We start from the raw sequence: 15,549 nt of genomic DNA on the forward strand, positions 1-15,549 counted from the left end.
TTAGCATTGCAATTAGCCTATGTATCCAATTACCTGTTATAGATGATCAACTTACCTAATTCTTATTATTACTGCTCACGTGACCATACTTGTTTGCTGTTTTTTGTATAATAACCCTATTTATGTAATCATATGAAGTCCCCCTTACAGTTGTTTCAAAACTCTGGGGCTTCCTGCTGTAATACTGTCACCATGTAACTCCAACATGACTGTTGCAATAAATTTGACTTTACTTGAGCCTAAAAAATTAAATAAGTAAGAAAAAGTTAATAGCCCGTATATTTCGATGTCATATAGTGCTTGGGAACCTATTTATGACTATGGTGTTGGGCTGCTGAGCACGAGGTCGCGGGATCGAATCCCGGCCACGGTGGCCGCATTTCGATGGGGGCGAAATGCGAAAACACCCGTGTACTTAGATTTAGGTGCACGTTAAGAACCCCAGGTGGTCAAAATTTCCGGAGTCCCCCACTACGGCGTGCCTCATAATCAGAACTGGTTTTGGCACGTAAAACCCCATAATTTAATTAAATTAATTTATTTATGACTACTGTCACTGTTGCTGTGGTAGTGCTTCCGCGATAGCCTAGTTAAGAAATTTTATTTGGTTTGGTTCGGAGAGCCGCAGAGCATTATTATCATGTTTATTTTGTACCGTTAGTGCCAGAATTACTATTGATTTTTTTTTCCTATGCAGTGTCACCACCACATGTGCCGTGGGGGCGATGCATCACCTGGATAATGAGCCCCGACCCCAGATACGGCGTACGGTCAACCATACGAACACTTCTTGGCGTGTTGCAGTTATTGGCTGCGCGGTCATTCTATTTTCCACGGCCATGTTTTGTACCTCGGGCCTTTTCTACGTCTACTTCATGGAGGATTTCGGCGTCAGCCGCGAAGCCGCTTCGTGGCCAGCCAGCGCAATGGGCGTGACAGTGAACTGCGCAGGTGTGCACACTATCTCTATGTATCACTGTCGATTTTTTATGCCACGTTTCGTAGCAGTTAGAACATTAACGCTATCTTAAGCACAAATTACCGCCGTTTCTTGATGATAACTTTAGAAAAACTTGGTTCAGCCCTTTGCTCGAAGAGAGTGCTGGTATTTGTGGTTAAATTTGTTTACGATGCGAATAGAAAAAGAGTATATGCTTTTAACAGCGAAGCTGCTTAAGCCCGCCGTAATTTGTGGTGCGTAGCCGTGGTAGCCATGGCAACACGAAAAAAGGGAAGGAACTTGGAAAAACTATTTTTAAAATTTAAATACCCCGGTTAGATGCCAGAAGCTAGAAGATATCTCCACTATCTGCTTCGTCTCCTCACACTCGCTATGGTAAAAACTGCATTTCGTTGCTTAAACGCAGAGGTGAAGATTGAACTAAGTGTAGTACATTGCCATGTTGTTGCCGCGTACAATATTTTCACGCTATCTCACTGATATCGAAACACACCTCAAGCTTGCTTTCACCCCTCTGGGACGACACAGAGGTATAAATAAATTTAGTGTCAAATTTCTCGAAAGAGGCCAACAAGACTATAAATTAACCACTATTTTACGGTTACACGTGCACCTCACATTATACTCAGAATGAATATTTAGATTGATCACTTACGAGTGAATTTCTAAAAGTAGTTGAAAGCAATGTGCAATGTATTGTACAAGGGGTCTTACGAAATAAAAGCCAACATTGTACGTAGAGAGTTTAATAATAGAATAACTTGCTTGGCTAGTTGGTTCATTCGTGAGTGGTATAATAAGCACTAACGTAAGATGGGAACTTATGTCCTTTGTCTGCCTCACTGTCGCGTCTTAAGTTCGCGCTTATCATTGCATGTAATGCGTGCTTATCGCTGCATCTTATGCTGTGACCTAATGATTTTATTACGCAGAACACTGGTGAGTTAAGTGGAGATATATTGTTAGTCAGCATTCAATGCAACAAAAACCAGCATAATGGGCAAGAGAGTTTCCGAAGAACTGCAAACGCGGCATGCTCGACAAAATAAATGCTTCGCTTTAATATGACCGCTAATTCTTTCACAAGTCGGTAAATTACGATTACTGAATGATACGTTACATTTATCTTTCAGGTCTGATTGTTTCGTGGCTCCAGCGCTTCTTGAGCATTTTCCAAATTTCCCTCCTTGGCAGCATTCTTCTCTGGACAAGTCTCATGCTCTCAGCATTTTCGCCTAACGTGGAGATCATGACTGTATTTTTTGGAGCTCTTCACGGTACGTATTTCAAGTCGACTACCTATATTGCATCTGCAATAGGCACTCAGTAGGCTTCATATCATGAAATGGTTGTACTTGTTAGTATTCAAGTGCCCGGCGAACGATTCCGAGCCGCTTAGGTGGGGTGATGAAGTTGGGAAATCTGCAGGCGCAACTTGGAAACAGCTAGCGCAAGAGAGAGATAATTGGAGATCGCGGGGAGAGGCCTTCGTCCTGCAGTGAACATAAAAATAAGGTGATGGTGACGATGAGGATCATGATGATGAGTCCTGATAAACTCCTCGGAGCACAGCTTTGAATTGATTGATTATACATACTGTAGCAGACTGAGCTGTATCAAACGCCACCCCTGCCACTCGGATCGACAAACGTACTGCCCAGCTATGCCTCTCTGAACGCCAAGTGAGAGGCTAATTTAGCTTTGATTGCGCATTGCGCGGTGCGATAAAGGCGTAATCTGTGCCAGTGACACATTCATGATCGAGCAATGTAATATTTCCTCCGCACAATCGATATCAAACTAAGGTGTCTGGGTAGTATGGTTGCGAAAATAACATCGATAATGGTATAACATATTTCTGCTACATGCTGACCGAACTGAAAGACGTTTCACTTCAAAAAAAAAAAAAAAAAAAAACGGGCCACACGTAATATACAGCGCAGATAAGCACAAATAATGGAAGCGCGCTCCCGTCACATTCTGATTACTATCCCATGCGGCACCTAGTATACATGTCAAGTACGGCTGCCTCTTCAAAGAAATATTCTAGTGCGTTCAGTGCTTTGCGCTTTGTTTCTTTCGATGGCCCAGCCATTTAGCGAGCGAGAATGGTCGATGACGATACATTGAGTGTTGCTATTGTTCTAGCTTCCGCCTATGTGGTGCGTGTTTGGGGCATGCAAGCGTTGTATTGCGAACGTTCTCATCGCAGTTACGATAGCGTTCAGCCTGTTTATCTGACATGCGCCGGCGTTCGCTCGTTCCACCAGGTCGTCACCTGGCCCGTCATTAACCCGCAGGGTACTGCCCGAGCAGCCCAACAGAACACGCTTGCGCAAAGAGCAGATAGAATGTGACACTCCGGGGTGCTTATGGTGGAAGAAATAACGCACACTAGCCAAGACTATACCTTGCGTATGTCGTTTCCTGTGTGTCTCGTTAATTCTTTCTGCGCTATCAAATTTGATCATGGTATAACAACCATCCCGAGCTCTGAAATGGCAAATTTTTGCAACGATTGTGTAAAGGGCTGTTGAATATTTGGAAACAATCGATATTCGATTCGATTAGCTTCTTGCAAATTTCAATTCCTTGCAATTCATTTCAATGCAAGCTGTAGGTGGGCGACGTTCTGCACAAGAGACAGTCATTCTAACACCGTCGATGCTCGCCACAACAAACTACGTCAACAACGCCGCTCGCTCCCGTTGGTTGGTAACTAATTCAAAAAACATTTCTTAGATGATCAGTTTCTGTGCGCAGTGTCTGTAACCACCTTTCGTTGAAGTCATACGTGCCACTGTTAAATCAAGACTTTCTATGGGCACAGGCTTTATTCTTGTGCAGAAGGCTCAAAACAGTACGCTACTTCACAGTACCATTGTGAAGAACGTGCAATAATTGTTTTTCATGCATGGATTTTACTTACACGGTACCGGTACCACCACGTTTAGGCGTTTACACGTCATCTGCAGTGAAGCACACAGAAAAACGGCCATCCTTTTCTTGGTTGAATAACATTGACATCGGTAAATAACGCTTATTTTTTCCATCGACTACGCCCATTCGCAGTTTCTCAATATTTTCCGGCTGCCACCCTTTATAATGCGCCTGTAAGGAATGCGGTAGGTTGCGTGCGGAGATTCCCACTCGCCAGCTTTTAGCGACTCTATGTTTTTGCATTGTTGATTTCTGTTGGATACATGAAGGCTGGCTTTGGCAATGATTTTTCTTTAAGGGAAATTCATAAAACAATAGTGGAAATGAGTAGGTGTGTGTGAATAGTAATATTTGAGACTGAATCGAATACGAATTGAACAGTGCAAGAAGCTAATCCGATCGGTTTCATATAATGACCAGCCGTTTTCACAGTTGTAAAACGGTCTTTACATCCTAGTATATATAGTGTTAAGGAATTTTCTCTCATTAAAGTGAGCTTTAGGTAGCATTGTACGAAAAGCCCCAACAGAGCATGACTAACAAATAAGCAGATTTTTCGCATATACAGGGCACTCCGGGAGTGTGCGAATGATCTTTATGTATTCTGTAAGCCCTGACTCCCTGTGCGACGTAACCTGCTCCACTAAGTTCTCATGTTTCCTGCCTACACTATGCTGGCAGTATTGTGTATCAATTAACAAATAAATTGTGTATCGTTGTATTGTTTACTACAATAAATTGTAGTAAACAAATTTGTGTATCATTGCGCGCAGTTTACGTCTTGACGTGTTCGAAACCTATTCGAAAAAAAAAACCGGCACATCATACGCTCTGTTGGAATCGATGTTATGCGAAGCTAATGAAACGACCATGATAGCACCAAGACGTAGGCGGCTGTTGCATGACCTACATGACACGCATGCCATGGTATTTATATCATGAGCCCTCTGGAGTCCCTTTAGCTACACCTAAGAGACCTTAAGGCGAAAGCCTTAGTCATGCTCATGACTATATGATTTTGACCATCAACCTTTAGCCTTTTCCTTCACTTAGTGCCCACGTTTGAACCCATTTCAGTAATTTTTGAGCATAAATCTTTTTTCGCTGAGTCATTGCCATTTTTCCTTAGTCATGCTTATTACTATGACTTCTACCACCATCCTTTAGTGTTTCGTTCCACTTAGTACCCACGTCCGAACCTAATTGAGTGGCTTTTGAGTGTTAGTCTTTTTTCATTGCGTCATTGTCATTTTTGGTGAGTCATGCTCATGACTATGATTTCTACCGTCACTATTCAGTGTTTCCTTCACTTAGTGCCTACGTCCGAACCCATTCCAGTGGTTTTTGAGTGTTAATATTTTTTCGCTAAGTAATTGTCATTATAGCTGAGTCATGCTGATGAATATGACTTCTACCAGCATCCTTTAGCGTTTCCTTCACTTAGTACCCACGTCAGAACCCATTTCAGTGTCTTTTGAGCATTATTCTTTTTTCTCTGAGTCATTGTCAGTTTATGCAGAAGTTGTATACCTCTACCCGCCAAGGAAATTTTCGTGTCGGCGTAACCAAGAAACGCCAGGCGAAAAATTGAATACAAATTTTGGAATCAGGCTTACAGCATACAGCTGAGCACTTGTTTTCACAAGAAAAACCACGAAACAAGCATCAAAACCACATGATGGATGATAAGGCGCGTGTGAATGGGAACACCCTCCGACGCGTTCCGGTAAAGATTAGGTTTGCAGCTGCTTCGAAACGGGCTGACGTCATTCCAAACCCTCGTGAAACCAGTGCCTCTGGTTTCACTCTTTCTAGAGCCACGTGTGTGAATTCAAGTGACGTCACGATGGGTAATCGGTGTGGGTGTCGTTTACAGCGTTCCTTCTCCCGCGTGTGTTTCACGGTAACGATTACGATTGCGTTAGCTACTCCGAGTGGAAAAGTACCCAACAGCAGAGAAATCACGCAGTGACGTCACCACGGTCTAGCAACTCATTCAGTTCATTGCAGGCTACCGTGGGTAGGCCACATAAAGTAAAGACGCCAGAAGAACAGCGTGAATATAATATCGCTGTGAACTAATAGAGTGTAATTAGGTACATTTCCCTTGTCTCTGCTTGCACTCTTGTAGAGCCACGTATGTGAATTCAAGTGATATCACAATGGATAATCATTGTGGGTGTCGTTTACAGCTTCGCTGTTCAACCACCTTCACAGCGTGAATTGGAGGCGGTTATTTTTGCTCAGTCATGCTCAGGACTATGATTTCTACCATCATACTTTAGTGTTTCCTTCACTAAGTACCCACGTCCGAACCCATTTCAGTGGTTTTTGAGTGTTAGTCTTTTTCACTGGGTCATTGTCATGACCTATATGACATGGATGTCATGGCATAATTTATGTTCTCCATATATACTTGTCACAGTATGCCAATTTTGGTACATACCAAGTTAACGAAATGACCATGAGAGCACGAAAACGCAGGCGGCTAGATAGATAGATAGATAGATAGATAGATAGATAGATAGATAGATAGATAGATAGATAGGTACTGTCAAAGTAGCAAATGTCCGCGACGAAATGCTTCGCATTTAAAATATTAGTAATTTTGTTTGTTCATTCCTTTCTTGTTTCTGTCCGACTGCAAGGATACACCACTTATGCACAAACACAACGCACTGCCATACTGCCGCAAGAACACGACACAGAGAACACCCAGACAGAACACACCGTAATCGAGGTTTTACCGGAATGAAAGACGCAGAAAGCATATTAGTGGCCAGCGTGTACAGCCCCCCTCGGGACCAGTTACCGGACTTCGATCACTTTGTACGAAAAATCAAGAAATCCACGAATGGCCACCAAGTCGTAATAGTGGGGGACTTCAACACCTCGCACACGGCATGGGGCTATCATACCACCACGAGGAAGGGTGCTAGGGTGCACGATGCCGCCCAACAACACAGACTCACCCTCTGGAATGATGCTCTCCTGACCATGAGAATTGGAAACATCGTCTCCAAGGACACAAAACCCCGATCTTACCTTTACGGCGGACGTCTCCTGGGCAGAGTGGAGTTGACTTCCGGAAACCCTAGTGAGCGATCACCATATCCTCCAGTTAGATGTAGCACACACCTCTAGACAGACCAAGACCGGAATTTCACGACTAACTGAATGGAAATCCTTTAGGGACAACCTAGATTCGAGAGCAACTATAACCGACATTGAGGAGTCGCTCAAAAATGTGCTAGGTATAACAGAACGCCACACTAAGGTCGTACAACTCGATGCCGATACGCCCGCGGTCGACGCGCACCTCCTCCACCTCTGGGAAGCAAGAAGTGCCCTCCTCAAGAGATGGAAGTGACAAAAGCTCAACAGAAAGCTAAAGACACGCGTCATATCCTTACCAAGCAGGCTCAAGAATATGCAGACCAACTCGCCAGGCAGAACTGGCACGCTTTCTGTGACAAGCTACAGGGTACTCTGAGCACCAAAAGGACCTTGCACCTCCTAGGCGCACTCCTGGCCACGGAACCTACCAAAGCGGAACAGAAGCAATATCTCTACAGACTTATCCACAACTACGACGGATCAGAAGAACACCTCCTCCGAGAAATCCAAAGAAGCTCTGCGGAGTTGCACCTTCTCGCGCATCAACTTGCGGCAAAGTATACGCTGGAAAACCGAATCTAGACCTCACCGACCCTTCACGCAGGCCAAACTCCACGTAGCCCTATCCAAGCTGACTATAAATACCAGCCCCGGCAAAGACTGGATTGCCAACAAACATCTACGCAACCTAGGCTCTCCTCCGGTACAACGAGTGCTGGGAGAAAGGAGAATTGCCTGCTGTATGGAAGCACTCGGCGATCACCATGATACCCAAGCCCAACAAACCTCTTAGCAGCTTGGAGAACCTACGCCCGATCTCCCTCACCTCGTGCCTGGGAAAGCTCTTCGAACATATGGTGCACGACTGCATTACATACTACCTCGAAGATAACGGCCACCTACCGGACACCATGTTCGGCTTCAAGCAGCACCTTTCAACGCAAGACGTTCTCTTACAGCTCAAAGAAGGCCTCCTCGATCATCATAACAATCGAAGCAAGTACTTGACGTCTACTGGCAGTAGACGTCAAGGGAGCCTTTGATAACGTCAGCCACGACGCGATCCTCAACAACCTCGAAGGCAGCGGCTGCGGCTCTAGGACCTACGCGTACGTCAGAAACTTTCTGACCGACCGCACGGCAACAGTCAGGATCTGTAACATCAGCAGCGAAATTATCCAACTTCCAAACAGAGGTGCCCCGCAAGGGTCGGTCATCTCACCGCTACTCTTCAACGTGGCTATGATCAAGTTACTCAAACTCTTCGAGACCATACCAGATCTGCGTCACGCGATGCACGCCGATGACATCACGCTCTGGACCAGAGTTGCGTACATTGGAGGGAAAGAAAGCGCCCTACAAGAAGCCGTAAACACCATCGAAAGCTATCTCCAAAATTGTGGCCTCCGCTTCGCCCCTGAGAAGTCTGGGCATCTCGTCCTGAAAGCAAGAACGAGAGGCAGGCCACCCAGCTACGAAGAGCCCCACTCCTGCGTCACCCTCAACGGGACACCAATCCCGAAAAGTCGGTACGCTACGAATACTGGGACTTCTCATTCACAAGGACGGAACTGGAGCGGCCGGCCTACTAAGACTACAACGCACCCTTTCACAACTCACGCATATTGTCAAGAGCATCTCCAGCCAAAGAAATGGCCTCAAAGAGCAAGACACACTAAGAATAATACAAGCGCTGCTCACCAGCCGCATCACATACGGCATGCCGTAGCTGGCTTTAAAGAACGCTGAAATAGAAAAGATCAACATCATGATAAGGTAGGTAATCAAAGTCGCCCTGGGACTCACCCATGGCCTCTACTACACCTCTCCTTAAGATGGGCGTCCACAACACGTGGCAAGAACTCGCCGAAGCGCACAAAACCAGCCAACTGGAACGACTCAAGCTCACACCCACCGGGAGATCAGTACTCCGACACCAACTACAGCGAGACGTACGTCGCAGACACAGAAGAAAGAACGAATCCCATCGGACGTTCGAGAGTCCCTCTGCATTGCAACCATCCCGCGCAAAATGCATCCTATGTACCACAAGAGTCGAAGGCAAGCTAGAGCCAACGCCCTCAAACGAAGATTCAAGGAAGACCCGGACGCTAGCTACACCGACGCGGCCAAGTATCCGCATCGAAACGCGTACGCTCTCAGCGTCGTAGACTCCCGAGGCCGCGAATTAGCATCGGCAACCGTCAAGGCACGCAACCCGGAAACGGCGGAAGAAGCGGCAATCGCTCTCGCCACCACCACATGCACAGGCGCAGCAGTCATTTTCACTGACTCTCAGGCCGCCTGTAGAAACTTCTCGAGGGCCGCATCTCGGCTGATGCGCTCAAGCTACTAAAACGACGTAGCACTCCGCTCCCGTACACCTGCGTAACGTGGGTACCCGGACATGAGGTACCAGAGGGGAACGAAGCGGCCCACACCGCTGGCCGCGAGCACGTCAGCCGGGCTCCCCTCGCCCCACACGCTCTCCGACCCGCGGCCGTAGAGGCGGAAGAGGTGGAAGCCATACCCAACAACTATTCGGCGATACTGAAACACTACAGGCTTGACCGCCGCGTATACCCTCCATCGCACCCAAACCTCGGCAAAGAAGAAAGCGTGGTCCGCAGACGCCTACAAAGAAATACGTACACTCACGGAACTATAATGCACCGCCTCTACCCGACGCTCCACGGCTACCTCTGTCCTCTCTGCAACGTTCCCGACACCCTGGCACACTTGCTCCTGGAATGCCCGTGGCATGAAGATAGTGAAATGCAGGCGGAAATGGACGCGAACCGGGCACCACAAGCAAACGAAGACCACCTAGTCGAAACGTGGGAGGCCAAGCTCGCCCTCGGGAATCTAGAAGACCAACGACAACTGGTCGCCAGGGCCAAGAGGGCAGTCGAAGCCAGAGGGTTCCTGGACTAAGGAACCTTCCCACCTCAGGGTGATACCGGGCCTCGCTCGGGACACTGTTTCAACAATGAACGTTTCTTTCTTTCTCTCGTTCCTTTCTAAGAAAAGGCCTAAGAGGCAGCAAAAGCTGTAGGCCATAGGAACGCCTAATGGGGTCCCGGTATCCTGTTATATGGAATTACAAAAAGAGTTTCCGCGTGTTGCAAGTCGACAGTGCGGCATTACATCGTATAGTATAGTGTCTAGCACAGTTAGCACATTCCTGTTACCACTAAGAAGCAAGAATTTATAATGAAACTTATTTATCATTTCTAAAGTATTCATACGAGTTAGTACATTACAGTAAAATGCTGGACATGTAATTGTGATGCACATAATTAATACAGGACAAGAAATTGTAAACAAAAGTGGAGAACAGATGAAAGAGAATGTTATGAATCGTCGAAGTTTTTATAATTCACATAGTGCAACGTTACCAAACCACCGAAATATATTTGACTCGAAGACTAATAGAATGGGACATTATTCGATTCGATATTTTAATCGAAATTTTAATAAATGCGCACACCCCTTGGAATATATGACCATGGATAACTCTTCGAACATTTTGACGCGGTGTCTGACGAGTACATTCCCGCAACGTCGTGACCTGATGTTCGAAAAAATCTCACACCTCTCTGTCTGAAACTTATGTGCCATTCTTGGGCCTGCCGTATGGTCAAAAAGTATTCTTCGTCGTGGTCTACACTTTAATAAATATATTTATTATGTTTAACGCCGGCTACTATTAGCGCGTTACATTGCAGAATGACTTGACGAACAGAGTTCCCAAGACCTCGGAGCATTATGTATTTTTGGGCTTTTATATTTCGTCTTTAGATAAAAAAACGCTAATAAATATGCTCTGGTGGCATTTTTCTGTAATGGGTGCAAGCACTAAGAAGTAGAAAATGCGAATACTCGATGCTTGCGGCAGAGCCCACTTCATCAGCTAGCTCGACACTGTGCAAACGCTTGGTGGTTTTCTTTAGCAGAATATGATCATATGAATGGGTACTAAAACACCCACTTGCGGATTTCACAGGACCGTTAAATGAGAACATGAAATCTCTTTCGGGCTCCCATCTAACGCGCAAAAATTCGCGATGGGCTTCCTTCTTTATTAGTTTGAGCTAATACATTTCTTTTTGTCCGCCTTAATATTTTAAGCTATTTTCAAGAACCTTTGTGATGTTTCCTTTTCTTAAGAGGAGCTCCAGCAGCAGTTCATGTTGTTGACATCTTTGTTTCTGGTTTCAAGCCTTACCCAGCGCGATAGTTTATAGCATTGCGCTGCTCAGCTCCATGTCATGAGATTGACCCCGGCCGCGGTGGTCCCATTTTGACAACGGCGGAATGCTACGTGCGCGCTCGTGTAAAATTTATGTGCACGTTGAAGAACCAAAGTCAAAATAATCCGAACTATGGCATACCTCATAATCAGGTAATTGTTTTACCTAATAATAGTACATAAAACGCCAGATTTCTTACTTTTTCATGTGTCTGACCATGTACTCTATATGTGTGCAATAAAGATCCACATGAGGTAACGCTGCTACGTATGCATAGTGGATGCAATAACATCTGAGTTCGAAAGCTTTTCTGTTATACGTACAGTTCACCAGCGCGTTTTCGTACGTGCAGGACTGCCAGCACAGGTCACGAATAGATTTAGGTGAACGCAAGAACGTCGGTTATCTTCGCATGGTTTTACACTAATCTGTTAATTATATTCTTTCTTTTCATAGGCTTGGGAATCGGCTTTATGGAGAATACCATGGCTGTGACTGTTGCGACCTCGTTCCTGGAACACCGGTCTTTCGCCATGGGTTTGAAAGATGGGGGCCGCACCTTGTCCGTTCTTGTTTTTCCCAGCATCGTATCCCATTTAAATTCAGTATACGGCGTTCGAAGCACGCTGGCACTGTGTGGAGCGCTGCTCATGCACGTAACAGCACTAGTGCTAGCGCTACGGCGGCGTACAATTACGGGACAACCACTTTTTCGCCGTACTAATAAAGAAAGTCCTTGCGCCGTGATACCTAGGCCAACAGAAACCAGCCGCCTATACGAAAAATCATTCCATGGCAAGAAGAGAAGAACAACGGTACGAACGATCGATTACATGTCCTGCAGAAACATTGAAAGAGCGTCCACACTCGAGGACAATAATGTTGTGTTGTCTGGGAGCGCTAAGCCGATTATTCATTGCGAAATAAACATATACTCGGGGAGGAAAGCAGTTCGCGGCGACGCATCAGCATCAACAAGTACCATCTCGGAAGGCAGAAGCATCAATCCTGCAGAGCAACTTCGTGCGCACAAAAAAACTGCCTCTCCGACCTCACAAGCACACGAGTGCTTGCGAGCTGTTGCTAAATGTTGTCGGCCCGCAGCTGTAAGCATGCCGCTGCAGAAGAATGCAACGTCTTCGTTGAGAAGCGGCGTTGAACGACTGGCCCATGATGAGTATAAGAAGACTGTGTTTCAGTCGTCAAGGAACGCTGGACTGTTTCTTCTATTAGCTGACCCAAGGTTTTACCCCCTGGTGTTCCAACATACAGTGATGAGCTACTCGTCAATCATATTTCGATCGGTAACAGTAGACTATGCGAGGGACAAGGGGGTACCCTTAGGTCACGCCGAGCTGATGGGAACATACTGCGCTGCCACCGATCTGCTTCTAGGCCACATGGCGTTGCCCTTCCTCGCCGACCGCAGATTTGTGAACCGAACCTTGCTTGTGGCAATAACCTTCGCCCTTCTCTCGGCAACATTGTTTGCGTTAACCGTTTCGCAAGGATTGGTATTCTTCCTCAGCTTCTTTGCAGCAATGTCCATACTTGTCTCGGCGACGGCGTCATTCTCGCCGGTGTTGATCACCGATTATCTCGGCCCTCGCCGGGTCCCCATCACGTGGGGTGCCTCCGGCCTTCTGACAAGTCCTCTGCTCTTGGTGACACCATCAATAACTGGTGAGTGCGCTCCTTCTCCTGAATATAAGTTTTTGGCAGTGCTTTGTCTTACGACTAGAAATATTTTGAATTTGCCGTTTCAAACTTCTCAAAAGGTAAGACTTTTGCCGCATATGAAGTCTTCCATATCGTGAATTTCTTAAAAACACTCTAAAAAACAAATTCCTCTTTCAAAGTAGAAAAAATTATTATTTAACAACCACCCTTCGCCTGTTACAGACAGACACGTACCCCTCACTAACACGTTACCACAGGATCTACCCGGACACCTACCCTAGTAACATTTGCAAGATCTGTAAGACTGAGGCAGCATCGCTTCCCCACATGCTATGGTAATGTAAAAACCAATATCCGACAAATAATACCGTGACCCTCTCGTCGAGATGGCACGCCGCCCTGCGCAGCTCCCTACTCGACGACCAACTTTGGGCTACCCAGCAAGCTTGCGAGGCGGCGAAGAGGCAAGACCTCGATGTCCCCACGTCGGAGGCCTAGGCCCAGCCAACTAAACTGCTGGTTTAAATAAAAGTTTGTTCCTCCTCCTTTAACACTACGGCGCGAAATCTGTCCCTTCTGGTGTCTACTACGCTTGTCTATTTCATATGCCAAAAACCGGACGGAATGATTCGGGCAACTGCAACGTCGTTGCGCCCCTTTCGACAGAGTTTGTGCTAGGCCTTGCCGACTCACAGGGCGCCTAATTCTCATATCTCAGACACCAATATGACCACGATAGGACAGCCCCCTCCCCACATCATCTCTCTTCACCAGCATGGACAAGAACTTCATTTCTGCCGGAGATATCGAATGCAGTGCCTGGTTCCTGTTCCACGCAAACGTAAACTGCAAGCTCAAGACACATAGCCACCTATAGATCACATTGCACCGGCTGCGTTCCGACCGCATGCAATCGCTAAGATCTGCAGGGGTCAGCAGCTCCTGCATTTACCTAATAACAAACTTAAGTGCGCCCGTCAGCCGTGAGCAGGGCTCAATTTTTGGAAGTAACCCTCTTATTTCACATTGTGTGAGCTCGGTAAGGCGACGGAGCTATTTGCCTCTACCACACGAACTGTGACTGACGATGAGTGTGCTGTGTTATGTGCTCTCTTTCTCTCTCCTCCCCATCTTTCATTCACCCTCATCCCGCTGCCATGTGTAGGGTAGCAAACCGGTTGTGCTGAAGTGGTTAACCTCCCTGCCTTTCCTTCTCCACTCTTTCCTTCCTCTCCTTGCCTCTACCATGCATTAACTCATGCTCTGCATTCTAAGAGGACAAAACCCCGTGCTCATCAGAGCAGTCGATTTACATACCGCAGCCTTGCTTGAATTGCACAAGACCCTCAGGCTAAGCGATTAACAACATCAAGTTAAAGCCTATTTCTCAGCCTCCGACGCCTCCTACAAGGGTAATATTTCCGGCGCTAGAACGAACAGTCAGCATAGCCCACATCCTAATAAAAATTATCGCAGAACCCATTTCACGATTAATGTCAACGGTAACGCGTTAGCATTGAATCAATATAGCGACACAACGTGCTGCCACCGTAGAAACGAGGTATGTATGCACAGTGTACTACAGAGGCACTCGTCTTTCCAGCGATGATGATGATGATGATGATGACGATTTATTGGCATCCCCTTTGAAACGGGGCGGCGACAAATAGTCACCTAGCCGGCTTGATTGAATCAGGTATACTATACATGTTCTTTATCTAGCATTTTTGTATACCCCTCAGCCTTTCTTCACAACTAATTTTGCTTTGTGCTTCTCTGACTTCAAAAGAGGCCCAACCCATGCCACCATGCACTGCCTCATTTGTAGTATTACCGTGCTCCCAAAGCCAACCGGCCTAGTGATCTTCGGTTAACTTCCAAACCCACCAATATATTCGATTTTAAGCATATAATGGCATTTGCGAATGTTAGCGCTGGCACCATTACTCATTTCCAGATTCCACGCACCACCTCATACATATTGTGGCCCCACAGTGCTCTGTGTTTCATTATTGCTGCATTCCGCTTCCCCTTTATTTTTAGATTGTCTTGGTGGTTGCTTGAGTAATTCTTTCCTTCGTTTATGTGTACTCCGAGGTACTTAAATTGCTTCACTATGGGTATTACTTGCTGTTGAATTGACACCACGAAGTTACTCGTGTGTTCATTAAAGATCATAATCCCTGATTTCTCTGTGCTAAACTTAAGGCCTAGATTTGTCGCTGCGTTCCCACAGATATTCGCAAGTATCTGTAAATCTTCTTTATTGTCCGCTAGTAGCACAATGTCGTCTGTGTACATCAGTCCAGGGACCTTCTGTTGCACCATTTGTCCATTACTCATGTAGGATAAATCAAAACCTAATTCGCTGTTTTCCAGTCGTCTTTCTATGCCCTTGACGTAAAGCGTGAACAACAATGGTGACAGAGGGCATCCTTGCTTTAATCCTTGGTGAATTCCCACCATTTCATTTCCTTTTCGGCCTTCCCATGCCACTTGTACTTGGTTGTCTCGATATATCTCCCTCAGGAGCTCCACGAAATCGTCATCTATGCCTTCGTATTGAAGAATATCCAACAACAATTCCCTGTCTACGTT

General features: G+C 46.1%; 1 protein-coding gene across 1 annotated transcript in view; it reads left to right on the forward strand.

The window, feature by feature from the left end:
• The first annotated feature begins 746 nt into the window (after positions 1-746).
• Positions 747-15,549, forward strand: part of LOC125943862 (monocarboxylate transporter 9-like) — a 36,054-nt gene continuing 21,251 nt past the window's right edge. Inside the window, exons 1-3 of the mRNA XM_049663395.1 lie at positions 747-951; positions 2,095-2,238; positions 11,728-12,954. Of these exons, the coding sequence (XP_049519352.1) occupies positions 840-951; positions 2,095-2,238; positions 11,728-12,954 (1,483 nt within the window). The 5' untranslated portion in view covers positions 747-839. The remainder of the gene's footprint in view (positions 952-2,094; positions 2,239-11,727; positions 12,955-15,549) is intronic.

This window comes from Dermacentor silvarum, chromosome 3 (assembly GCF_013339745.2).
Source record: "Dermacentor silvarum isolate Dsil-2018 chromosome 3, BIME_Dsil_1.4, whole genome shotgun sequence".
Classification (NCBI taxonomy): Eukaryota; Metazoa; Arthropoda; class Arachnida; order Ixodida; family Ixodidae; genus Dermacentor; species Dermacentor silvarum.